At 38.3% G+C, this 27,756-nt stretch overlaps 1 protein-coding gene and 1 long non-coding RNA gene across 9 annotated transcripts in view; one reads left to right on the top strand and one right to left on the bottom strand.

Moving 5' to 3' along the window:
- LOC105476601 (unc-5 netrin receptor D) overlaps positions 1–27,756 on the top strand; it is a 571,609-nt gene that overhangs the window by 441,804 nt on the left and 102,049 nt on the right. For 5 of the 8 annotated variants that reach the window (XM_011732691.3, XM_071068401.1, XM_071068402.1 and 2 more), the window contains exons 5-7: positions 12,591–12,771; positions 13,626–13,793; positions 15,593–15,757. In XM_011732691.3, coding sequence (XP_011730993.1) covers positions 12,591–12,771; positions 13,626–13,793; positions 15,593–15,757 — 514 coding nt within the window. The remainder of the gene's footprint in view (positions 1–12,590; positions 12,772–13,625; positions 13,794–15,592; positions 15,758–27,756) is intronic. The other 3 variants (XM_071068400.1, XM_011732689.3, XM_071068399.1) reach the window with 1 other exon arrangement.
- Positions 20,126–27,756, bottom strand: part of LOC139355872 (uncharacterized) — a 404,625-nt gene continuing 396,994 nt past the window's right edge. The window contains exon 3 of the long non-coding RNA XR_011607111.1: positions 20,126–20,212. This is a non-coding gene — a long non-coding RNA (uncharacterized lncRNA). The remainder of the gene's footprint in view (positions 20,213–27,756) is intronic.

The raw sequence follows: 27,756 nt of genomic DNA, 5'->3' as shown, positions 1-27,756 counted from the left end.
TATAAAATGTGAGTCTCCCTTCTGTCCCTTTTCTTCTCCTCCCCTTTTCCTTGCCCCACCTCCACTGAGTTCACCATCCTTCATAATAGTAAAACCATTGTGCTTAGTTACAGTGGAAATGCGTTTTTGTCTGTCTTATTAATCTGTGATCTCCTGAGTGTCGCTGTTATATTTGTTTCCTTAATTGCTAGGCATATTCTAACATAAATGTATCATCTCAGCTCATTAAGTGGAATTGCATTTTCAGTTCTACAATTTGAAGACCAAATCTGTTGACTCCTTTTCAAAATATGTTGACTTGATTTTATTCTTTCCAGGTTGGCAATGGTTAACAAAGCAACAGGTTACATTTATAATGGGAAGCCAAATGAAAACAAATAATATGAACAGCAGTGTGTCTACCTTTGTATTGTAATAAAATAGCACTTGATTTCTGCATAAAGAACTTTTGTTTGGAGCAGGTAATGACGAGTTTAGTCACAACTTTATTCCTAATTAGTATTTTGGAGAGAGCACAAGAGGCAATGTGAATTCCTGTCTAAAATTTAAAAGCACTCTCAGAACCTCTGATCTGGATAAATAATCCATACAAGACTTTAGAGTTTGAATTTGGTTGTTTTGCAGTTGTTTTATTATATTAAGCATGATTTTCAAAATGTTTTTCTTCCTTCATGGTGACTTTGTGTCTGTCAGCTGAGGGGAAATTTGGATACAGTGTCTGGTAATCAAAGGAGCAGAAGATGAATAGGTGTAGAGTCTTTTTGGGTTTTTTTCAGGACGATTAACTCAATGGCATCTACCTGGAATATAGATGCACTTTGCTGTTTTAATTTTGATAATGCTGTAAGCTGGTCTCTGATAATTACCTTCTGTAATTGGAACAAATTTATAATTATGCTAATTCATTCTTAGCCACCCAATATATGGAATCCAAGCTCATCCATATGTGTCCCTGCATTTCCTTTGGAGATCATTACATTATTAGCCTTTTATTCACTGGCAGAAATATTTTTATTCTTTGTAGATTTGATTTCTCCAGTGGTACATGTACATGTATGTGTGATATATGTCTGTGTATCAATAATTGTAGGCAACTCAGGCATCAGCTTATAACACCTGTTTATGTATCAACATTTGGAATCTTTAATGGTTTAGTAAGATATTTTCTCAGCACTTGAAGATATATTACATGGTAACAGGAACAGGAAATGAAAACTTAATATTCTCACATCATCACTTTAAAACATTATTTACATACCTCAGATAATGGAGGGAGGGGGTAAATGTGAATACAGAAGCAGTTTTCAGTGCCTCTAAAAGCCAGCTCCTTATAATCTATCTTAGAGAGGTCTGCCCAGCCGAAAATAATCCTTTAAGATGAAAGGGCACATCACACTATGTTTCAGATATCAAGCTTTGGCAGCATCTTCTAGGTGGTGCTTCACTAGAGATTCAAAAGCAGATTGTTTCCCCCTTTGCAGATGGAAAAAGCAAAAGTAGAAGTAACAAAGAGCAAGATATGTCCCACTATGGAAAACACAGCTGAAAAGCAAATGGCAGCATGTAATCTCCCTTACAAGCCGTCTTTGGATTACATCTCTCTCCCCATTCTTATATTTATGTTTCTTCTGTTTAATGTTCTTTTCCTCTGATCATCATTCTGCAAACTCTTTACATTAAAGTAAATATGTTTCATTCTTTACTCATGACAGTGTTACAGTTTCAGTAAACAGTGGATGAGGATGTTCACTTTCCCAGAGACCATTTACTTGTCATAATGAATTAAAAAAAATAGTATGAGACTGCACCTGACTTTCACAACTGAAGCGGGGAAAGTAAAGGACAACACTGTCTGACAAGAGACCCACAATGTCAGAACATAAAGTTCCGTAATCAGTATTCAGGCTTCTGCAGAGGTACGGATGTCTGTCATTTCATTCAGCAGCAGTGAGTGTCATTCTGTCTGTGATCATGAGGTTTTCTATCATGTGCTTGGTTCTGCTGCAATGGCTTCACAATTAAGCTGAATTTCTGTTTCCTTTTGTGATGCATAATCAGATAACTGGAGCTAAATTGAAGAAACTGCAGTGTAGGTGGCTTTAAAATCAATCTGTAGAGCCTGGAAAGAAAAGCAAGACAAAAGGGGAAACATGATAGTACTGTTATAAATAACTTGAAAGAAATATTATCAAGGAGAGAGGAGAGGACAGGTGACATCTAATCTGAAAGTGGCAAAGCAAGTAATGGCCTAAACTAACATTAGGCAAGAATATGTCCCATTGTGAGCAGAGAAGCATCACTCTGTAACGGTTCAGTCCCAGTGGAGACTTATTAGACAATGCCAAGTCAAATTAGGCAAATATTAAGTAGCAGCTTTTCATGTAGTCAGTAAGAAGCCTAAGAACATGACCAATGCCTTGTGGTAGGAAAAAAAAAAATATTTGAGGGCTACTAGTTCTAGTGCTACCATTTCCCAAGCATATAGCCTTAGGCAAATCATATAATGGGTAAAATGGGCAGCATAAGATTTTCTTTGCCTATCTTGAGGTTGCTGTGAGGATCAAATAAGATGATGTATTGAATGACAAAATGTTCACATGCGAGTGTAAAGACAATAGCCGACAGCACTGTGGTTTTCTTTGCCTTTTCCTCATGATCACAAGATTGCTGCCATATTGTTAGAATAACATTCATGTCCAATAGAGTCACAAGAACAGAAATACCAGTCCCTTTTCTCAGAAAAGCAAATGCTTTCCTCTAAGTTCCCCAGTTGACTTAGATCCAGTAAGTTTCTTAAACAATTTTAACACATTAGGATGTATCGCCACAGCAGGACTTCATGGGTACATGCTGCACTCATATCTACGCAGCACCAAAAGCAAAATCAGACCCCAGATGATGTTCAGGGGGCTAGCTTAACTTCTTATGACCTATCTGTGGACAGATACTGAGCTTGAGTAAGTTTTTGATGTCAAAATAATTCAGGTCACATTCTGAACATTTGACAGTAGTGATATAACTGGAGTGTGTGCATTCAACTGAGAGCTGTCCTTTAAATCACCCACCTGAGAGACAATACCCTTATTCTAACAATGTTGCCATTCCCAAGAAAATTGTTTTCAATTCTTCCTTAGGAATGATCATAAAAATCCAAAATATGTTTTCAAAATTTTCTTCAATAGTGACGAGTTTCTGTATTTCAGTGTAATTTTGCAAAGAGTCAATGGTCGTTCCACCCAAATCTAGCAAATGATAGGATAACTGAGCTTAATGGATAAAAGCAAGACTTAAACTTGGAATGAATTATGTCTCTCTATGTGTGTTTATGTGTATATATGTGTGTGAGTATGTGTGTTTTGTGTATGTGTGTGTATATGTGGTTTAGGCAAGGTACTTAACATCTGTGTTTCTTTGTCTGTAAAATGGAGGTGATAAAAATGGTATTTTCCTCATAGAGATTCTTTTAGGATTAAATTAACTAACACATGTATAGTGCCTAAAAAGAGTATTTGGCACATGGGAAGTGTTCATGAAATGCTAGATATCATTATTAGGCTGGGAAATAATCCATTTGATCAAAACTCACACTATAACCTAAAGCGAATGAGAAATGTATTGGTTAGACCAGCGTCCTGGCATGTGCGAATCCAGAGGCTTCCTCGTGGTTCCTGGAATCCCATCTTCACCTCTGCCTGGTGCAGGCTGTCCCCACCTCATGTCCTTGGGTGCCGTCTCAGTTCAGCTACTCAGCAGCTGGAATGCAGACCTCATTCTTCTCCCCATTTTCTCACAAAAACACAATCAGTCTTGCTTTTTGTAAGATGCTAACTTGACAAAAGCTTTGAGCTTATGTAGGGAGTGATCACGTTGTGAACTTCTGTGGCCTTCAGCTTTTTCCTGGCTCTACCACTTATACATCTCTAATAGACCTGTCTCTCTACCCTGTCCCCTAGATATGGTTGTCTTCCCAAGACATTTTTTATTAAGTGTGAAAAAATATTTATTACTCTAATATAATTCATAAATCTTAAGTGAATATGCGAAATTCAGTATGAAAAATGTGTAGCCATTATGAAATATTAGTGGCTCCCAGAATATATTGAAGATCAGCTCTCTGAGCAGTCGCACTCTTCTAGGTCATTTCTATGTGCTCAACTCTGGGAACTAAAGCAAAGAATAATGGACCCCTCCCTTACCCCATCCATAAAATACAGTTTGAAATTTTCTCCTATGTGTGCATGTATGTATACTGCACCAACCTCTAAATCTGCATGGATAGCAATTTGGGTTAGCACATTTATTCAGCATGTACCATTGAACATCCTTAGATGGGAGATATTTGAGATATTGTTCATGTTCTTAAGGAGCTTGCTGACAAGTAGAGCAGAAAGAAAATGATCACAGGCAATGGGATGAATTGAGACACTTTAGAAGTCATAAAGCTGAGGTTGCATCTATAATATGTATGAACAACTCCATTTGATACCAAGTCTACCATATCCCAAGAGAGAGGGCTGGGAATGAAGTGTAGGAGCACATGGTAGATCATACCAATTAATGGGTCTGATTTGCATTTTCCGTGGGATATGATGGTAGATTTTTGGGTTGGTCCAGTCTAGAATTCAAAGGTCAAGGGGCTTCAGGTCCTGCATGTGAGGAAAGCTGTATTTTAATGCAGCTTTCTCTTCTTTCTAGACTAGTCTTTGGGTTTTTTGTTTTTTGTTTGTTTGTTTGTTTGTTTTTTGATTTCTAAAGGATTAACAACACCACACTCCTCATTCTTTTATAGAACATTAAGAACAAGAATAGGAGCATGAAAATTCTCACATTGTCTGGTGGAAATAAACATTTAGGTGTAAGGTTTATGTATATACATACTAGACGTTCTTAATAAAAGGTCAGAGTAAGTGACATATTATGACTCATGCAGACATAGTCATATGTAAGCCAGGTCTCAGGTAAGATAATCTCCCACAATGCATTATTCTGTTCCCCTTCCAGTGGAGGCTCCCTCTCCAATCTGACTACATCATGCTGCCTATTGGTGAGAAAACTAGAAGCTCATCAGTTGCATACCTTCTGTCCCCAGCTAACCAGAATGATTGATCAGGAACCTGCTGTCTGGCATGAAATCTAATTGTCTTTGATGTTCTGCTTTTCCAGATTTGTTTATAAACTGGAAAAAAGTCCACAAATCGCAGACCATCTGTACATAACACTATGCTAATGAATGCTGGCATTCTGAAAATCCATAAGCTCATTACCTCTAAGTAACTAGTTTCTTTGCATGTTCTGAACTGGGATTATCTATCTGAACCAAATAAGTAGAAACCAGATAAAGAATGGTTCATCCGAGCGGTGAACGCCTCCAACAACCTTCAGGAATGTTAAGCCTCTCTGTCAAAAAGATGAACTCTTGGCAGCAGGTCATGTGTATAAGTGATAAAAATGTCTGTTAGCCACAAGGTGGTCAATTTATTGATCCCATAATGCTAATTTGAAAATTTGTATTGCTTTGGTTAAGAGCTTAATTAGGGATTTACAGTGTAGGCAATTTATTGTTAAATAATGTCTGAACTCAGCATACATGCAAACCCTTATCATACCTGCAGAATATTGGATATAGGTTCAAAAGTTATGTGCTTGCCAGTCATTTCCACAAGAAAGCCATGAGAGTGGGTAGTAACACATATGCACCATAACATTCATGGATGGTTGGGGAAAATGATTTAGTGAAAGGAAATTAAATCCAGTGTAGGGCATTGAGCTCCTCTTTGTGATAACATTCACCAGGGGTCAGAAGTCTGGTGTATTGTGGTTTTTGTGGAGAAGGGGGGACAAATCTACATTTTTCTTATGAATATGTTTCTTTTTTTGGTCCTCATAATATATTTTGTAATATATGGGTCATCATATAAGAATCAAAAAATATTACATTGAAATAAGCATCTCTGGCTTTTCATGAAAAATATAAGATCTGGCCACACTGTGCCTGTATTCTCTCATGGTAATGATAGTCTGACCCTAACTAGTGGCCACGCATTTACACAGGTCTTGCGGTCTACATTTTGCCACAGTCATCACTTTCCTATAATTTCTGATGCTAAAGATAAATACTCTGTAAATTAAAGACCACTGTGACACATGAAAAGCAAAAGAGATTATTAAGCAAAAATGAGTTCATTGTCATTTTTCATTGCACTATCATTTTTTAAAAATACCCATGCCTTTGTCTAAAAAGACAGAAAATGCCACATTTTTAAAGAAAAATGAGTGTGAGCTCATTCCTCTGTGGAAACGAAAAACAGTCCCTTGTCTTTAATATGCAAGCAGTGCACGTGGAGGTCTCGTACCCAGCACCACTTCACTAATTTATGTTACCTCCCTGGCCCCCAGGAACATTGCAGTTTGCAACTGCTGGTGTAGAGAACTTTTTTTCCTATTTTATTTATTAAACTGTTCTACATTAGGAGCACTTAGCTCATCAAAAATGTTTTAAAGTTTCTCTAAGTGACAAAAGCATAAATTCAAGCACAATTTGTCACTTTTATAACCCAGAAAATACCAAACTGATTTCCTCATAAAGATCCTGCCATCAGTTAAATGGATAAACTATTAGGTTACGAATAAAAAACCAGTTCCACAGTTAAGTGTCTACTATGTTGACTGTTTATAGACATAATTGGATTGAGGGACCCGAGTCATAACACCATAAACATCAAGTATACCAGCATATATGTGTGTGTGTGTGTGTGTGTGTGTGTGTGTGTATATGCTGATATGCTGGGGTCTGTACATATGTAAAAAGTTATTTGATGCTTACCTATCATTTCCATGAGAAAGCCATGAGAGTAGGTTTTCATAGGGGGTGTGTGTGTAGGTGTGTGTGTATGTGTATGCATGTGTATATATATGTGTGTGTGTGTGTATATGTGTGTATGTGTATATAAATGGTGTGTGTATATATGTGTGTGTGTGTATGTGTATATATATGTGTGTGTGTGTGTAGACACACACTCATACCTAGGACACCTTATTTACCTTATCGATATTTTTCAAACTATAATTTTGGAAGGCCTAGAAGCAGACCATAGTATATGTCCATAGTGCCTGTGAGTGATAGGGGGTAGACCGTACAGCAGGACCAGCTCATATGATAGCACAGGTTGTGCACCAAGCATCTTGAGCGCTCATCATTTACATTGACAAGGGAGGATGTGAATCGTCTCTTCTGGAGTTGTGCAGTGGGCCTGGCATGACCAAGTTTATGCATGTTAGGGTCCCTCACATCTGCAGTTCAGATACCTCGCTTCTGCATCAGTCATAATATCTTCCCTTTTTTAATCCTCTTTTTCATTTTGGGTTTCAGATAAGCTTTGAATTGAAGAAATATTCTGCAGCTGAATATAAATTTGAAAATCACTGTGCTACATGATAAGTAAAAGAGATTTTTTTAAGCTAAAGTAATTTGTTTTTAGATTATGAAAGATTTTTACCTTGAATTTGCCATAATTAACTACCAGAAAAAAAGAATAATTACCCCAGTTAAGACTTCTATAAACACTGCATTCTCTCCCAATGTTTCTGTTAAGCATACATATGTTTATTGTTTTTGTTTTGTAAATTTATGATAACACTAAACATAATTTTATATATTTACTCTTTCATGTATTATGACCACTTTTTAATGTTTTTACTAGTTGATACCAGGACTTTTAACGTCTATACAATACTAAATCAATTGTTGAGTCCCAATTTATTTTTTGAAAGCTTCATTATTTGTCATGTAGCTTTGGCATGCTTTTTCTCTTTCCTCCTTGCATCCTTTCTTTTTTCCTCTTTTTTGTTCTTTTCTCTCTCTTTTTTCTCTTTCTTTCTCTTTCTTCTATCAAACATAATTTTTTGTTGTTAAACTTGCACCCTTAATATTTTCTTTCAGTAAATTCCTAAGCCCGTAATGACAAGTGCAAATGATATAATTATCTTTAAGACTATCAAATAGAACCAGGCACTGTGATTCATGCCAGTAATCCCAGCACTTTAAGAGGCCGAAGTGGATTGCTTGAGCCCAGGAGTTTGAGACCAGCCTGAGCAACATAGTGAAACCCTGTCTCTACAAAAAATAAAAATAAAAATAACCCGGTGTAGTGGTGTGCCTGTAGTCCCAGCTAGTGAGGAGGCCGAGGTGGGAGGATTGCTTGAGCCTGGAAGGTCAGTGAGTTATGATCACACTACTGTGCTCCAGCAGTAGTCTTTTGAGACATTGTCTCAAAAACTAAAAAAGGAAAAAAGACTAGCAAATGGAGGTAAGCGTTAGGAAGAAAATCAAAGCAGGAAGGGGTGGGGCTTACTATTTTTGAAAGGGTTGTTAGGTAAGGCCTCTGTGAGGAAATAGCATTTGACCTGAGAGATTTAAATGCAAAGTGGGATTGAGCCATGGTACCACCTATGGGAGAGTTCTTCAGGGCAGAGGAATCAGTAGGTATGAAGGCTCTGAGGTTGGAACTTGCTTTGAACTTTAGAAAGTTCAAAGGGCAGGAAGGAGTACAGCAGGGCTAAAGTGGAGTGAGCTTGAGGCTCTGAGATGGCTAACTCACAGAGGGTGCTAGACCTCACATAAGGATTTTGTTAGCCTAGAGGTTTCATTCTAAGATTCAAAGCCACCGAAGGATCTCAAGCTAGAAAGTGGCATGGTCTCATCCCTTTGTAGAACATCAACTGTAGAGGTCAGAAGAGAAGCCACAGACAGACCAGTTTGTGAAGAAACCACTGCCAAAGTCCCAGAAAGAAGATCATGGTAGGACAGTGTCTTAGTTCATCCCTTGTTGCTCATAACAAAATACCCGAAACTGGGTAATTTTCAAGGGAAAGAAATTTATTTCTTACAGTTCTGGAGGCTGAGAAATCCAAGGTTGAGGAACTATGTCTGGTGAGAGCCTTCTTGCTAGTGGGGACTCTGCAGAGTCCAGAGGCGGCACAAGACATGGCATCACTTGGCAATGGGGCTGAGCAGGTGAATGTTCCAGGTCAGGTCTCTCATCTTGTTGTGAAGCCACCAGTTTCCCTTCCATGATAACCCATTAATTCATTAATTAATTCATTAATTCATTCATGAGGGGAGAGTCCTCATGATCTAATCACCTCTGAAAGGCCCCACCTTTCAATCCTGCCACACTGGAAGTAAATGTCAACATAAATTTTGGAGGAGACAAATATTCAAGTTGTTTGGAGGAGACAAATATTCAATATGTTGTCCATAGCATGGTATCAAACAGTAGATGAAATGTTCTCTGGTCTGCACTCTCAACAAAAAACAAATCACTAAAATAAAAACTCCATGTGTGTTTGAGAGAGAGATTTTAATCTTGACTACTTTGGTAGGAAACATACTGCTCTAACTTCTAACTTATTAATTATTAGACTTTATTCTTAGTGCTACATAATATTCAATTGTTTAATTGTCATGTGCTTTGTGGATTTTTTTTTTCATGTATTACATACTCATCTTGATGCCAGATTTACTGGAATAGGTTTTTATCATCAACTTAAATGAAAGTTTGAGCATTCATATTATTTTTACTCATACCATTCATATTATTAACCTTTTATCTATCAAATTTATGGCAAATATTTTCCTAGTTTGTTGGCCTCATTCTTTTGTGCATGATTTTATTTTTCTTTAAGTTTTCAATTTGAAGCAAGTTTCTACTTGACGGTTGTACCTTTAATTTTCCTCTGAGCCAAGATTTCTTTAGGATAGCTTTTCTTGATTTCCAGGTGCTAGGACTCCTTTAGTTTCAGTCTTCAGGAGCACTGCCCACAGGGCTCTCTCTGGCTATCTACTGTCTATGAATAATTTATTTATGGGTCAGTGCCAGACTTTCTCTACTTCCTGACCAACTGTTTGAGGAGAGGTATGAAAGAAGAGGACAGCTGAGCTGGGGACATAGGAGAAGTGTTTGCTAGATGCTACAAATAGCAAATGTAAGGAATTAATCAGAAAGCAGGCAATTTGCCCCTGAATTTCTGACCTAGGAGGAGAGTGGAGGTAGAGCAAAAAAGTTCCCAGACCTGCTTTAAGCTGATCAATTTCTTCCTTGCAGTGATACAAGACTGATGGTAATTTAAAAGACCTAATTCTAGTGACTTTACAGTAAGGGTTACACCCTAACATCAACTGTAAAGGCAAGAATAGAAGCCACAGACAGACCAGTTAGTTAAGAAGCCACTGCAAAAATCCCAGAAAGAAGATCATGGCAGGGCGAGGTCTTAGTCCATTTCCTGTTGCTCATAACAAAATACCCAAGACTGGGTAATATTCAAGGGAAAGGAATTTATTTATTATAGTCATTGTATGGAGGCAATATGACTCTCAACTTTTATATTTTGATGAGAATGTAGATTTACTTATCTCTATTTTACCTACTCATTGTAAGATCCAGTGAAAGAAGAGACCATCTTGGTTTTGTTCACCTAGTTTTACCTAGCTCAGTACAATCTCTGATACTCAACAACTGTTTAGATACTTGTCAAAGGAACAAATGGATGGCTCTGAAATAGGCAATGGTAGTAGTGAATGGACGACATTGTGTCACAGGCTGGTAGTCATAACACAGCTGTGTTATAAAATTGGTTCCATTGCCCTACTTTGTTAAACAGAGCAGTGCTTTTTGGCTCTGATCATTGTTAGTACCTTCCAGGCTGGTGCCATCAGGAACCCCAGGACTTGGTAGTGAGATTTGCATTTTTACTTCATTGTCTGGTACCACTCGGCTCTACAGCTTTTCTTTACGTTTACTGTAATTCTCGGATCTCTTCTTTGTGCTAGTTGGTATCATTTTCTTTCAAATTAACCTCTTCTAAAGTAAGTTTTTGATGGTGATGATTTGGGGTATTTAAGCTCTCATTTGTGGGGTGGTACTCGGGGTAAGTATGGAAGGATCCTTATATGTCTTCCCCTGGTAAATCCCTTTTTACAAAGACAAATCATTGTTAAATCAAATGATTATAGAAGAGATGACACTTTTTTTTTTTTTTGAGATGGAGTCCTGCTCTGTTGCCCAGGCTGGTGTGCAGTGGCGCATTCTCAGCTCACTGCAAGCTCTGCCTCCCTGGTTCAAGCGATTCTCCTGCCTCAGCCTCCTGAGTGTCTAGGATTATAGGCACATGCCAGCAACCTGGCTAATTTTAATAATTTTAATAGAGACAGGGTTTCACTGTGTTGGTCAGCTGGTCTGCAACTCCTGACCTCGTGATCTGCCCACTTCAGCCTCCCAAAGTGCTGGGATTACAGGCATGAGCCACCGCACCCGGCACAGATGACACTTTTTATTGGTGATAAATTAGAATTCTTTAGACTTAAGAAATGAAATGAGGTATCTTATTCTAAAACCAGCTTTCAATGAGCTGTGCTTGTGGTGAGCAGAGTATGATGAAATGCCCCTGATGTGTATGCTCCTGTGTGACTTCTCTTTGATGTCATCACGGCCATTGCTTTCTGTAATAAATGTCAGTTTTTATGTGTCCGTTAAATTACTGTGTTTTACCTAGGCTGATAACTAGAGCTGAATGGTTGTTGTCAAACAAGAGATGTGTCTAGTGCTACCAAGGGGCACTAGAGAGTAGAGATGTTGCTTAGATATGGAAGCAGAGAGTGAATAAGGAAATAACAGATCAGAGGAAAGTGGCATGTGATGAAATAGAGGTGCTCAGGGTGGTGTTTCTCCATTTGAAGTAAATTGAGGATCCCAGGAGCAGAAGGCTTCCATCTGTGTCTTCCTTTTGTGTTCAAGGAAAGAGAAGTTTAGACCGAGGATAGGACCAAGATAAAACTGGGAAGAAGAAAATAGGTTCTTCGGCCTCTAGGAGATAACACATCAGAAATGGGAGTAGTCTGTGTTCAGAGGATGGGGAAGGTGAGCTTCTCCAGAAGAGGGGCTGGGCCTCAACTGTGTCAGCTACCTAACCCAAGTGCTAAATGTCTCTTCGATCACTGAAGGAGTAACATAAATGATCACCAAAGAAACTTATCTCAAAATCTACAGAACACTGAGCTTTAAATTTAAATCTGCTTGTGATTGCTCAAAACTATATTACTTTAACCTTAGTGCAATCTCAAACCTTTATCAAAACTTGTTTAAATTCAGGCATCTTGACTTAAAACCTTGTCTAATAATATCCTCTCAACACAAAATACAAGTTTTACATTTATATGTTGATTTTCCGAGCTCCACTTTGGACCAGTTATTGAAATATCATCATCATCATGAACGTTGTAATGAAATGAAATGGCCTAATTGCAGTCACCTCTTTTCTCTCTTCCAGTGCATTTTTAGAAAATGGGTCAAAGTCAATGTAGGATATTTGTGTTCTTTTCCTGCTCCCAGCTTATTAGCTTGAGTATCCATTTCCTGAATATAACCAAATTTACCAAATAAAAGGGACAGGATATGGAATAAAGAAACCAATCATTGCTGTTGCTCCATATTTTAGATACATCTCTCTCCCATACCCGAATCTGCTCACCTTTCTCTTCCAGAAAAGAGTTCTGATTTTTTTAGTGACTTGTAAACATTCCTTTCTTCCTGTAGGTGGAATGGCTGAAAAATGAGGAGCCCATTGACTCTGAACAAGATGAGAACATTGACACAAGGGCTGACCATAACCTGATCATCAGGCAGGCACGGCTCTCGGACTCAGGAAATTATACCTGCATGGCAGCCAACATCGTGGCTAAGAGGAGAAGCCTGTCAGCCACTGTGGTGGTTTATGGTAAGACCAGCCCAAAGGCCAGGAATGGATAGGGAGGGCAGAAAGCAGAGAGGCAGAGGGATGTATGTTTTATTAAAACTTTTAATGTCGAGAGCTGCAAAGACCTTGGGGTTCGTTCACTGCAGCGCTCTATCCTGCCTCCCCCACCTGGCAGGCGAAAAACATCACTATTTCTATTAATGTGTTTGCTGTTCCTTCCAATATTGCACTTCCGTGTGATAGTCAGTGACATTTCCAATCTCTCTTTTAAAAATAATAAAAAGCTGTTTATTTTATTCCATTATGTTTATATTTGAAAAGAATTGAGATGGGCAACTTCTGCTTCCCACGCCTCTCAAACCCAATACTCACCCCAGTTTTTCCTAGACCTGCTGTCAGGTAGTCTCTCCCTTGGTATGTGAAATTCTCCAAAAACAAACAATACTATTTGCTGAATATCTCAGGTATTATATAAAAGAAGTTCCCAGCTATATAAGTAAAGGCATTCCCTTCCACAATAGAAGAGCCCTGGGATTTATTTTTGAAGCGCTTAAAGTCAGAAATTCAAATGCTGATATTTTCTTCTTATACTCCGGATTTTCAAGTGCTTTAGAGATTTATTGATGAGTTCTTTCTATTTCTTATAATTTCCTTGCAAGGCAAATTCTGTGTCCCTCCTATTTCAGATGAATAGGCTGAGGACTGGATGAGGTGACCCCACTGTTGTCTCATGATGGAGCAGCCAGTGGGGGCTGCACAGTCTCTCGGTCCCCGGATGCCTGACTCACAGCACCTGGCACAGTGGCTTGCACATAGTAGGCAATCAGTAAAAACCTCTCTCCTTTTTTTCTCCCCTCCCCATTTTTCTCTCTCAGTGAATGGAGGCTGGTCTTCCTGGACAGAGTGGTCAGCCTGCAATGTTCGCTGTGGTAGAGGATGGCAGAAACGTTCCCGGACCTGCACCAACCCAGCTCCTCTCAATGGTGGGGCCTTTTGTGAGGGAATGTCAGTGCAGAAAATAACCTGCACTTCTCTTTGTCCTGGTGAGATATATGCAGATTCCCTTTTCCCTTCTGGTCCACCAACACTATTAAGCTGGTGTGAAGCAATCAATGTTACTTTCTTTTCCAAAGTCACCCTCTCCCAAGTTCTTAGAATAGAACCTTTATCCAAGGTGCTAATGTAGAGCTCATTGTCATGGCAGCAACGTGGGTAAAATGCCACGGTGCGATGTTTTGGGGCATATTTTTTAATACTCAGATGACACCGAACATTCGTCATCAATAAGCCAATTGCTATGAAGTCTGGTTATACTACCAGTGTTTGGTTGGGCTAAGCCATCCCCTTCTCTCCTTGGGTTCTCCCATCTTGTGGCCTGTATTTGTATAATAGTTAGCAGGGATTAGATAAATTGTCTTAAAGCACAAAAGAACGGTACCAAATGTTTGACTCTTTATCATTAGTTATCAATCAAATAACTTTATCAGTTCTAGCTTTGTATTTATTTATAAGACAATTGATAGCGACTGTACACTGTCACAGCAGTCCATATTTTACATTTGGTCTATGCTTGCCTTTCTTTCTGTAAAAAGAGATACTTCATTTACCAAGTATAGCTTTCATAAATTCCTTTGTCTCTTACTGGCTGTAACCCAATTTATACAACAAGAAATAGATGAGATGGAAGAATGACTTTCTTTAGGAAATGCGTATCCTCCCACTGAGAAATAAATTGACCCTGGGTCTCACATGCACTACAGAACATTAACTCCAAGGACACTGAACTAGAGCCTCATGTCTTTATAATAAAATTGCAAATTTATTTGCAATCGAAGTTAAGGTAGGGCTCTTCCCAGAAGCATATTCTTGGAGTTTCATTTTGGACTTATGTTCAATAAGCATTTATTGAGTGCTTACTATGTGCCAGGTACTGTGCAGGATGCTTTTACACACATAATGTCATTTACTCCTGTGTTGTGAGTTTTACTATCCCCAGTTGGCAGACATGGTAAAATGAGGCTAAGTAACTCGCCCAGGGTTGCTCAGCGGATAAGTTGGCAGATCCAAGACAAGGGCTCAGACATTTTGCTTCAAGTTCAGTATTTTTTTTATATTACCCTATTCTTGACTAATTGCTTTAGATTTAAAATGGCAGTATCTTAAATAACCCACATAAGCATGGTTGAACTATTCCTAGGAGGTAAAGGGCAATTGCCTCAGACATCTGCCATGATCTCTAGGGTTGCTTTTTAGTGGAATTAAATTCAGTTTGTTAATTTCTACATACAGCAGCAAGCAGTCCATGACCCAAGAAATTCTATTTATATAAGTCCTGGTGTCTTGGGGTTTGACTGACCTGTTTTAGTTTAATACTATCAATATATTTGGGTTTCACTTTATATTGTTTAGGGGCTTCTAGGGCTTAAAGATAGTTCATTCTACTCTGTTCTAAACTGTCAACCCCTAAGAAAGTGGCTGATTATCAGTGGTTACTGCACACAGTTTATCTGTCCACCTAAGATGCACTTGGGCGTGAAAGACTAGGAAAGAATGGGTCATGACAAATTTTTAGCCAACCCAATGGTGCTGGAAATATGAATGCTTGCCTCAATTTGGTAATTGGTCTCATCCTGAAATAGCAAGAGTATTATACCACTGCTTTTGTGAGCTTATCTCTTCAGGAAAGAAACCATGGAGAGATGATAAGTGAATATGTTCTTTTGTTTCTGTTTGGTGGTTATTTCCTTAAAATCTAGCTCTAGAACAACAGCAGTCCTGGGGTGAGTCTCCTGACAGCTACTTGATTCATTCTAACAATGGTTTCTTTTGTTTGCCTTTGAAGTGGATGGGAGCTGGGAAGTGTGGAGCGAATGGTCCGTCTGCAGCCCAGAGTGTGAACATTTGCGGATCCGGGAGTGCACAGCACCACCCCCGAGAAATGGGGGCAAATTCTGTGAAGGTCTAAGCCAGGAATCTGAAAACTGCACAGATGGTCTCTGCATCCTAGGTAACACCTTCAGTTTAACATCTTCAGTGTTTGTTCATAATACTATTTATGCATCTCAAGAAAGTAAGCTACAGCCATTAATGTGGTTAAATAAGTTAGCAGAAAGCCAAGTTGCTAACGGCAAAAATAAATTAGGTAAAAAGTGCAGAAAAGCAGACAAATGCATTTTTAATAGAGATGGTATAAAAGCATATATTGTATCACTGTGCATTCTGTTTATGTGTATATGTATTAAATTGATAACATTTTAAGAGTAGAAAAAAAGTTAAAATATTTTAGACTTTTAGAAGCTTCCATTTTTAATTTTGGTGAAATTCTGATACTGATCACTGTGGTTATATTTCCCCCCAGGAATTTTGCAAGCACAGTAAAGCATTTAATCATCTTTAGAGACCATGGATTCTGTGGCAAGGAACATGTGTTGTGACTGTTATCTTAAAAATAGACTGGGCGCGGTGGCTCACGCCTGTAATCCCAGCACTTTGGGAGGCCGAGGCGGGAGGATCACAAGGTCAGGAGATCGAGACCATCCTGGTGGTGAAACCCTGTCTCTAATAAAACTATAAAAAATTAGCTGGGCTTGGTGGTGGGCACCTGTTGTCCCAGCTACTCGGGAGGCTGAGGCAGGAGAATGGCATGAACCTGGGAGGCAGAGCTTGCAGCAAGCCGAGATTGCACCACTGCACTCCAGCCTGGGCAACAGAGTGAGACTCCATCTCAAAAAAAAAAAAAAAAAAAAAATTACGGGGAAAGGAGAGTGATACCTGAGGAAGTGGGTGGCTTTGTATCACAGTGGTCTGGCAGAGTAGCAAGTAGAACATTTGTTTCAAAATTCCCAAGTCTTTGCTTTATTCCTGAGATTACATTATTACCGTCACCAAGGGACTGTCTGCCTGGGTTAGAAGACGTGGGAGGGTCAACTAGAGTTCAAGAGAAATAGGTTTTCATTTGATGCTCTTCCTTACTTACTTTGTGTTCTTTGGGCAAGTTGCTTAATCTCTTAACTTCTCTGACTATAATTACCAAATATGATACCCACTTTTTAGTATTGTCAAGGCTAAATGATGAAATAACATATTTGAATGTTGTATGGCACAGAGTAGGTACACATTTGATATGGATCTATTCTCCACTCACCCACTCAGATGAACCAAGGTGTATTGATTTTGCTGGGGTATTTTAAAAACACAAGACTCAGCACTTATTTCTCTAGAGCTGGTCGCCTTCTTGGAAATTTCTTTGGAAAGTATCTAGCAAAATATATATACATATACACCATAGCTTACTAGTTTGTGATCTTCTCAGAGAGATGCATCACATTTTCTTTGGGAAAATGACAGTATGGAGGAAATATCTAAGTTGGTTTTATTTTTCTGCCTTAGTGTGACTGAATACCCTTGAAGGCAGGCACCTGCTACCTGTTGTATTTTCAGACTAATTCTGTATGGTTCATACATCAGTTAAAATGATTAGTACATTGAGCACTTCCTGATAGCCTCTATTTGCTAGTACAAGCACTGATTACCCTGCATGCATCAGATACAATGCAGGGGGCTGTAATGGAAGACCACCTACCCACCAGTTGTAGTTTGGGTATGCTCTCCAATAAATGCATACCAACTATTTGCTGCCTTCAAAAAGCCTTCCCCCTTCCTAAATGTAAGGAATCTGAACACAAGCTCAATAGAAGGATATTTAAAGAAATGTGCTTCTCACCTCTCTTGAATACCACCAGGTTTTTCTAATACACACATTTGAGGTGTGACTGTTTTTATTTCCACTACAGGAGAACAAGGAGAACACTTAGAAAACCACTCATGTGTCACTAAAACTACACATGGCCAATGTCCATAGGAAGAGTTCATTTAGTAAGCCAATAAACTGCTTAAAGCAACTACCTGAACTATGACGATGAGTGACTTCAAGGAAAGAACTAAGCTTTTTGAATTTTACAAGCACATATACACCTGATCAATTTTATGTATCAACCGGACTGAGCCATGGGATGGCCATGATTATAAATTAGTACAGTTGGGCGGTGAATTTCATGTCTTCCAAAGAACCATGACAATATAACTATTTGGCTACTGGTTGAAATTTTTATATTCATAATAATAACCTTCACTAACAACCACAGGTTGTACTTGCACTTGGGGAAAATCAGTGGATATCAGGCTTCAATCTTAATTGACTAAAACTTAATCTGAGAATTACTGATTGGAGACAGATAATGGTTAGCTCTTAATAGAAGAAAGAATTGTTATCCAACACACAAATATTATTTTTTTTTTGCATTTGCATTGTAATAGCTTGTCATTTATCAACTGAATAAGAGTTCTGTTTAAGGCTGAAAGGACTTATCAGCACTGAGAGTGTACTGGCAAGCCTCGATCCTAACTCTGAAATCTGAGATGCAATATTAGACAGGGTTCTCCAGAGAAACAGAACCAATAGGATATGCACACACATAGAGAAAGAGTGCAATGCAGAGATATTTAAATATATTTATTATGAAAATTGGTTCATGTGATTCTGAAGCCTGGCAAGTCCAAAATCTGCAAAGCCCATGTCCCAGTTCAGGCCCAAAAGTTGGTAGGCTGCTGTGGAACCAGGAACATCTGATGGCCCAGTTAGAAGGCTGTCAGGCTGGAAGAGCCAGTGTTTTAGTTGGAAGGCTGTCAGGAAGGAGCATTCTCTCTTACTCATGGGAGGGTCAGTCTTTTGTTCTATTTAGGTCTTCAACTGATTGGATGAGGCCCACCCACATTATGGAGGGCCATCTGCTTTTTTTCAGTCTGTGAATCTAAATGTTAATCTCATCCAAAAACACCCTCACAGAACCATCTAGAATAATATATGACTTGATATCTGGGCAACCCATGGCCCAGTCAAGTTGGCACATAAAATTAAATGCATCATGGATGCATACGTACTTTTATGGAATTAAAACAGCTCAATCCTTTTCTATAGTGGGAATAACATAGCTAGGAAGATAGGCTTGGGATGTGTAAAAAGATCTACATAAGCCTTTTCTTTCTATGTAATCTATTAATTTCTTCCATTTCCTTTTTCACTTCAGCATGTTTTTTCTAGCCTTCATTGTATGCATATTAGTGTATTTGTCAAATATGATCAGAGGCTTTTGATGGCTATAGTGATGAAGATTTTTGAAGGAGAAAGGGTGAAGTCTATGAGATTATTGATGTAATTGAGATATATTTTCATATCAGTGGGAAACGGGTATGTTCATAAGAGCACAACACCAGGATGTATTCTGTCCTTTTAAATAGAAAGTGGCTACCTATATAACAAAAATGAATAACACCAGACATGGTAGCTCACACCTGTAATCCCAACATTTTGGGAGGCCAGGGCAGGAGGACCACTTGAGTCCAAGAATTCAAGATCAGCCTGGGCAACATAGCGAGACCCTGTCTCTACAAAAAGTAAAAATTAAAAAAATATAAGCCAGACATGGTGGCTTATGCCTGCAGTCCCAGCTGCTCTGGAAGCTAAGGTGTGAGGATGAAGCTGCAGTGAGCCATGATCGTGCTACTGCAGCCCAGCTGAGGCAACACAGTGAGATCCTGTCTCAAAGAATAAATAAATAAAAATAACACTTCACTATCTCTTCAGGAAGCAATGAACAGTAATCCAATTAAATGATGCCAACATCACTCTGAGGTTCTCACTGGTACTCTGTTGGAGTGCTCTTTGTGAAAATAGCTGTACTCTGAGGATAGAGCTCCAATGAAGGCTGGCTTTGATTAAAATAGTGTTTGGCAACAGCTTTATGGAGCAGTAGCTTTATTGAAGAATCTAGGTCATATTACAATTTGGGAATTTTCTTCATCCTGATTTTCTTCCTTGACACTCAACATGACCCTAGAGCAATTCCTCAATTTCCACCTTCTCGTGGAGGATTCACAATGGCATTTCTTGGCTCTTAGATGACCTACATGTCTTTGATTTTATTTAGCCTTCAACAAAACACCTGGTTTTTCTTTGTTGTCTCTGAGGGTTGCATTTCTCCTAGAGATGAAGCTGCCAGCTCTGAATGATCACTTTAATATTTGGGTATTATTGTTACTTAGTCAGTTGCGACTAGAACACAGAACCTTAATGTTACACTGTCCCAGATGGCCATACCTAGATGCTCTCAACAATAAAATAAATACGGCTGGCACAGTGGCTTATGCCTGTTATCCTAGCATTTGGGGGACCTAGGAGGGAGGATCACTTGAGGCTAGGAGTTCAAGACTATCCTGGGTAACATAGCAAGACCCCGGTCTCTACAAAAGAAAAATGAAAAACGAGCCAAGTGTGGTGGTACATACCTGTAGTCCTAGCTATTCGGGAGGCTGAGGCAGAAGGATCACTTGAGCCCAGGAGATCGAGGCTGCAGTGAGCTATGATTCCTCTACTGCACTCCATCCTGGGAGACAAAGGGAGGCCCTATCGCTTAAAAATCAAAAACTAAGTAAATGCCCCAAGACTGGTAAGAGGCAGAGTAGGAATTTTTTGGCAATAACAGTGAATCCACAAAGCTAAACTACAAGCATAAACATGCAGTGCCTTTATACTAGAGTATTGCTTTTCTAGAGGAAAAAGGTAATGATGTGGTATGACTGTCAAGAAACAAGAACTTGTAGTTCCATGTTTTCTGAGCTTGAACACCAGAATCAGGTGGTTTCCTGACCATTGGTCTTTCTCCTTACTGTACATAGCTGCTTCTGTGCTCTCAGATCACAGCCAGAGAGAAATAAGCTGTGCATGCCTCATTGACAGGAAGAGAAAGGTGAAAATAGCAGGGTGTTTAGTTTGATCCTGAGGAATAGGAGAAGCCAGCTCCCTCTCTCTTCACCCCAGGAGATATAAAACTAAGGGCATTGGCTTGAGAAGATTAAATGGGTATGCTTCAGAAGGGATTAGCACCTAGATGTGTAGTGAGACTAAAGCTAGAGAAATGCCACACAGGCCTGAAAGACAGAGGAAGTCTCCAAGGCTTAGCTACCTGATAGCTAAGCCGTTCCTCTTGTCAAGGTATAACATAGGTCAGTTCAACATTGACAGTTCAAAAACTGAAATATCAGTAAAATAGTGGTTTGTTTTCACTTCTCATGGCTGCAGTGATAAGAAAAGTTTGAGTTGATGGTTAGGAAACCCCATCAAGGATAAAGACATCTACACAATAGCAGGTTCAAATAAACATCCCAGAGCTACATCTAATAATCTAACCACATTGTCTGTTGAATGATCTACTTAAATGACCTAGAGGAAGCACCTGAAAAGGTGAACCTGTAATCACAGGAAAGACATGTTTGCTTTGTTAAGCATTTTCTCTTGGACAATTCTAAACCTCATTGTTATCCATTACAGTAATTACCTGAGTTCCTTCCCTGTATTTCCTAGGGCACTGAATCAGAGAAATTTCATCCTGGAGATAGCTCTTCGCATCTGAAACAACTTATTTCTATACTAGCGGTTTTATGGAATACCTCTTTTGTTTATAGGATTATAACCGATGAGTGTCCCTTTACCAAAACAAAACCTATCAATTCCTTTCTTTGGTCAGAGTCAGAAATCATACTTGACTCAATCTAGACTTTTTGTTAGACAAGTTCGTATTTCAGAACCAGCTGAACCAGCCACACAGCACAATTGCTTAATTATGGCATAAACTCTCTAAATTCAAGAAATGAAAATGGCATTAGCAAGATAACATACCAGCACAGTATATTTTTATTTGGCCACAAAGCATCCTACTGCTTGCTAATTCTCCCAAGTACTTTTAATTTATAGGACATAGTAGGTGCTCCTTTTCACATAAAGACTTTTTCCTAGAGATACTCAATAGCTTGGCTTTCTGCATAACAATTGATTAATTCAGAATTTGCCTTCATATATACTGCATAGCAAATGTGGACATAATATTGCAGACCCACAGGAGTCATTAGAATGTAGATTTGGGCACATATGGTGTCATTAGCAGCTTAGCAACAATCTCTCCCCCATGCCCCAATAAACACTTTTCCATTATGGGGGCCAGTATGAAGACCAGTGAGGAACAAGCTTTAACAAGACAGAGTGGAGTGGCTCAGACTGAAGTTTCCATTGTGCTTAATTAAAAAGAAAATAAAGCAGAGATAGTGTAATATTCATGTGTCTTGGTGAAGGCTTTAAAAACAATTTTTTTACAAAGCTAAAACTGTCATTTCTGTGCCTCTTGATGGGCACTTGCACTCAAGTGCCATATCCTGAGTGGATTGGACATAAACAAGATCAAGAATAAAATGCACGCAACAAATTACCATAACACTTCTCCCTTTGTTACCCACCCACTATTGACTTTTCTATTTTTATGCCTTGTTAATGAAAAGAAAAAGACATTTATTGGTTTTTTTTGAACATGATCTCCCTTCTCAATGAAGACTGGCATTCATCCATTGGTTTATGATGGATGCGTATTTCATAAGCTATTAAAAATCTGTGACCTTTCTTACCAACCAGGTTTGAAACACTTAAGATGCCTTTTGTCATCCAGGAAACTTTTTCTGTTGCCACCATCTTCTATTTCCTCAGGGATCTGTGCCACAGGTACAGAGCCAGGACAGAAGAGCCTAGGTAAGAACTGCTTTCTCAGCTAATAGAAATGAAGGAAGTTATTCTGCTTGTCTCTCTTTAACTCTCCTTCTACCTACATTTTCCCATTGCTACCCACTTTTTCCCACAACATATTTCAATATGTATTTTTCCACTATGCTTGCATTCTTTTGGCAAAATTAGACAGGAAGTCCTATGTAGCACTTCAGAAACATAGTCTCTGGAAGTTGGTTTCTCTAAGCACATCTTGTTAACTTTGTTCATTTTATGAGACAAATCAAAATAAAACACCTCCACTGTAAATAAGGGTGCTAAAACTGAATTTGGGCAGCTGGAGAGCAGGATGCATGTACCTCCAGATCATATTACTTAGAGAGCGAGGGAAAAAAATGAAAGCAAAACAAAGTAAAACCTAACACAAACCCAAGAAAACTAAACAAACACACAAGAATGAGTCCCTGTGATGATGTAAACTGGAGACAAACCATTAGAAAGCTTAGAAACATTTCTTAAATTATAATCTTAGAACCAGATCGTCGGTGAGAGTGCAAATCCATAACAAAGACAATTTTATAGATGATATTCCCGAGAAACACTGAACTGGGGACTGTTGGAAGATACAGAGGTTGAGCTTCAGTGAGACTGGCCCATGTTGGGCCTGGATTTATCTGGCATTAAGAACACAGGCTAAATAGCCTTCAAAACTCCTTTGTGACTGAGTTGAAACCAGCTGTTCTCCACTCCAAATGGACAGACAGGAACCTACAATTGGAAGAAAGGAATGAATTGAGCCTGTTGGGTGTGAATATTCATCCCTTAAATGAAGGATAGGTTGAAGCCTCAGGGCTCTGCAGTTCGAGATAGTTTGAGTTTGAATTCAGATTACAGTACTATGGGCAGGAGCACCTTGAACAAGTGTCTTAATTTCTCTAAGTTTAAATTTGCTTATCTATAAAACAAAATTAGAACAGTATCTATTACAAAGGGTTCTTTGTGAGAAGATAAACTAATTGGAGTAAAGCATTTTCCCTCCATAGTAAGCATTCTATTATACAAAATAGCAATAATGATAGTGTGTGTGTACGTGTGTGTGTGTGTGTGTGTGTGTGTGTGGTGTTTTGTTTGAGACAAGATCTCACTCTGTTGCCCAAACTGGAGTTCAGTGGCACAATCATAGCTTACTGCAGCCTCAAACTTCTGGGTTCAAGTGATCCTCCCACCTCAGGGTCCCAAAGTGCTAGGATTACAGGTGTAAACCCCCATGCCCAACACATATGTGTTTTCTAATAAAAGAATTCTTGCAGCAGAAAAAAAAAAAAAGTTTTCCATGTTCTGCAAGAGTATCAACAGTGCAATACTTTCTATATTTCATTAAAACTTTTCCTAATATATCTGGTTAAGATAATGTCTAATAAAATAAAATGTACTTGTCATTAAAACCTGTAGAAGACATTATTTATGCATTCATTACATTCTTTATACAAACTAGTTTTGAGCAGTAATTTGAGAAATACTGTCAGTTGTCAAAAAGAGTTTGGAGGAACCCTAACAGTTCACAAAGACTCTTAAACTTTCTGTCAGACAAAAGAATCAATATCCTTTCCTAGAACTTCTGATAAGTAGCTGAATGAACTACCCTCCATTTTCTATCCTTCCTCTGCTCAGCTGGTAGGATTTGGTCCTGAGAAGGTGACAGACCAGGGGATCTATAAGGTCCCAACAAGTTCTAAAATTTTATGATTCTAACCAACAGTTAAAAACAACTCAAAGTCATACACGGTTGTTCACACCTATATAGTCCCAGCTATTCTGGAGGCTGAGGCAGGAGGATCAAGTTCAAGGCTATAGAGCACCATGACTGTGTTTGTAAATAGCCACTGCACTTCAGCCTGGGCAACATAGCAAGACTCTGTCTCTTAAAAATAAAATAAAATAAAATAAATTCTCACGAGAAAGGCTCAGGAGAGCGAAGGAAGAACACTTGAACCACAGGTGAGAAAATCAGTCCTCACCGTAGTGAGTAGGATATACAAGCATCTTTCATTCATAAGAAGTACATGTATTCTGACAAGCTGGGCAGAAAATATTTTTTATTTTATTTATTTATTTATGTATTTATTTATTTGAGATGGAGTCTTATTCTGTCGCCCAGGCTGGAGTGCAGTGGCACAATCGCGGCTCACTGCAACCTCTGCCTCCTGGGTTCAAGCAATTATCCTGTCTCAGCCTCCCGAGTAACTGGGATTACAGGCGTGTGCCACCATGCCCAGCTAATGTTTGTATTTTTAGTAGAGATGGGGTTTCGCCATGTTGGCCAAGCTTTTCTCAAACTCCTGACCTCACGTGATCCACCTACCTTGGCCTCCCAAAGTGCTGGGATTACAGGTGGTAGAAAATATTTTTTATAAAGCAAATCCTAATTTGTCAACACAAATTCAAAAATTATTTCTCAGTAGAGTGGGGAGAAACCAAACCCAACAATGTAGCATTACTAGACTGTACTAGACTGTATAGCAATTTATAGATACCAGGATTACCGTTCTGTTGTGAACCAGTTCTAGAACAATGATGCATGCCTGGTACTTCTCTTATTCCACATTCCCAGATTCCAAAATTACCAATATTCCCATATTTATTTTCAATATTTAAAATATTTTTTGCTGTCAGTAATGATGGATATCCAAGGTCCCTTCTAGTCAGGATGTTTCCAAAGTTTAGGCTTTCTGTCATATAAACAAAACTATCCTTATTTTATTAGTTCTGTAAATTACAAATTTTACATTTGCAGTGTCATTAATCAGGATTCAACAGCACAAAACCCTGGGTAAGAAATATTAGTCTGGACTAGAGAAAGATTTAATGTCTGAAATCATAGAGTGGTTTAGCTATAAAAGAAGTGGCAAGAACCCAATCAGGGAAGTGATTTAAAACTGAGTGATCTACTGTTGTGAAAAACTCAGTGGCCTCTGGGGTGTGCTGAACAAAGCAAATTAATAGAGATAAAGGAAACCTCTTTGTTTTGATTTCACCTATTCTCTTTAAATTACAAATTAAATACACATCTCTTCAAAATCATTACGAAAGGTGATAAATAAAATAAAGATGATACTAACATCATCAATAGATATTATCATTAATTCCATTAACCCTGCCCTTCCTCATTCGCTAGAGTGTCAGTACTGTGAATAAGAAAAGACCTGGCCTTCCTATGTGTGTTTAGTACAGGACAGTGTTAGTGTTCGGTGGAATGGAAAATCGCCATGATCATTTAGAAAGATATCATAGGGTAGTAAAAAGAGCTCTAAACAAAGAGTCAGGAGTCCTAGGTCCCAGTTCAGATCTTCCATTAACTAGTGCGTTACCTTGGCAAATCTCACAATCTTGCACCTGTAACTGTAAAATGAGGAAATTGAGCAAGAAGATCGCTAAGTTTCATTTTAGCTTAAAAATGAGATACACACACCTATACATATATATATACACACATACACACACAACATAAGCACATTAAAATAGATATACATATATACATGTAAAATATGAACATACATTGCAGCTATATATTTACCAACTTCCAGATATATATGCACACACATATTAAACATATATACACATATATAATACATTATATAGTATGAAAATAACACCACTGACATGTCAGCGACTTCAGATTATGTGTTTTTTAATGAGTTTTGAGAAGTTTATTCTCATTCACACCTAAAATCAGCCATTTGAGTGATGGTTACATAAACTGACTTGGGCATCTTTTAGATATGAAACAAAAACAAATTGCCCTAACCCAACAAAACAAGCTGCTGGCCTCACTTAGGGACTGACTTATCAAATTCAACCTCTTTAGCATTGTACTCCAAACTCTTCATCAAGAAGCCACAACATCCTATGAATTCATGTAGAACATAGGAAATTGATGAACCTTGACTTTGTAAATTTGTGATTGAAATTATGTACACTGTATAAGACTTAGCAGCACTGATTCATTTGACAGATATTTATTGAGTACCTACTATATTCTATTTATTGTTCTAGGTACTGGAAATAGGTAAACAAGACCGATGTAGACCCTATGTACAGGTAATTTGGTCTGTAAAGTTAGATAAATGTTTGGCCTAGCATGAGAACTAATGAAGCTGAAAAACAATTTGTAAGTCAAGGGTCCTCAATTTACAATTTCCCTTTAAGCATTTTCTAATGAGTCAGGACTGATAGCCTCATGTCAGTTAAGTATTTTCTTAGTCATCATAACAAACACCTCCCAAATCTCAACCCCCACCATCTTCCCTCCCCAAACCTCCCTACCTCCCTCCTGAGCAATTTAAGGAACAACCCTTGACACAGCAGGAAGCCACTGTGACCCTATGGCAAGGCTGGCACTTACAAATAGGATTCCTTTTTTACAACTTTATTGAGGTATACTTGACAGTTAAAAATTGTATATATTTAAGTTGCACAGCTTGATGATTTGATATATGTGCACTTGTGCAATAGTTGCCACATCAAGCTAATTAGCATATCCATCACCTCACATAGCTCCTTTTTTTTTTTTCAGTGCATGTGTGATGAGAACATTTAAGTCTTGCCCTTTTAGCAGATTTCAAGTATACAGTACAATATTCTTAACAGTAGTCACATTATTTCACATTAGATTTCTAGGACTTCTTTATCTTGCCTAATTAAACTTTATACCCCTTGACCATTATCTCTCCACATCCTCCATCCCAGCCTTAGCCCTTGGCAACCACCATTCTACTCTGTCTCTATGAATTTGGTATTTTTAAATTTCTCATATAAGTGAGATCAAACAGATTTATCTTTCTGCATCTGGCTTGCTTTACTTAGTATATTCTCCAAGTTCATCTATGTTATTGAAAGTGGCAGGATGTCCTTCTCTTTTAAGGGCGAATAATACTTCATTGTTTGTATATACTACATTTTCTTTATGCATTCATTTGTCAACAGGAATTTAGGTTGTTTTCATATCTTTGCTATTGTAAATCACGTGGCAATAGACATGGGAAAGTGGATATCTCTTCAATATATTAATTTCATTTTGATAAGATATTTTTAAATGATTTTTCAATATTTGAATATCACTCTTGCCTCAAAGTCAGTGATTATCATGACATTAACCAATACATGATTATCTTAAGCTTGAATTATAGAATCTGGACTTTTTGTTCCATTTTGAATATATATAGTATATATTTCTATTGTGACTGGAAGGTAGGGAATCAAAGCAAAAGAATTCACAGGTTAGAAAAAGGACTTTATTATGCATCTTCCCTTGGAGCAGAGTTGGAAGCACTGCATTTTATCACAAAGGCTAATTACCGATAAGAAAGTCTTATAGATATGGGCTTAAAAGTGTTTGCAGTGGC

This window comes from Macaca nemestrina, chromosome 8, assembly GCF_043159975.1.
Source record: "Macaca nemestrina isolate mMacNem1 chromosome 8, mMacNem.hap1, whole genome shotgun sequence".
NCBI lineage: Eukaryota > Metazoa > Chordata > Mammalia > Primates > Cercopithecidae > Macaca > Macaca nemestrina.
Note: the sequence above shows the minus strand (reverse complement) of the source record. Positions and strands in the feature narration are given on the sequence as shown.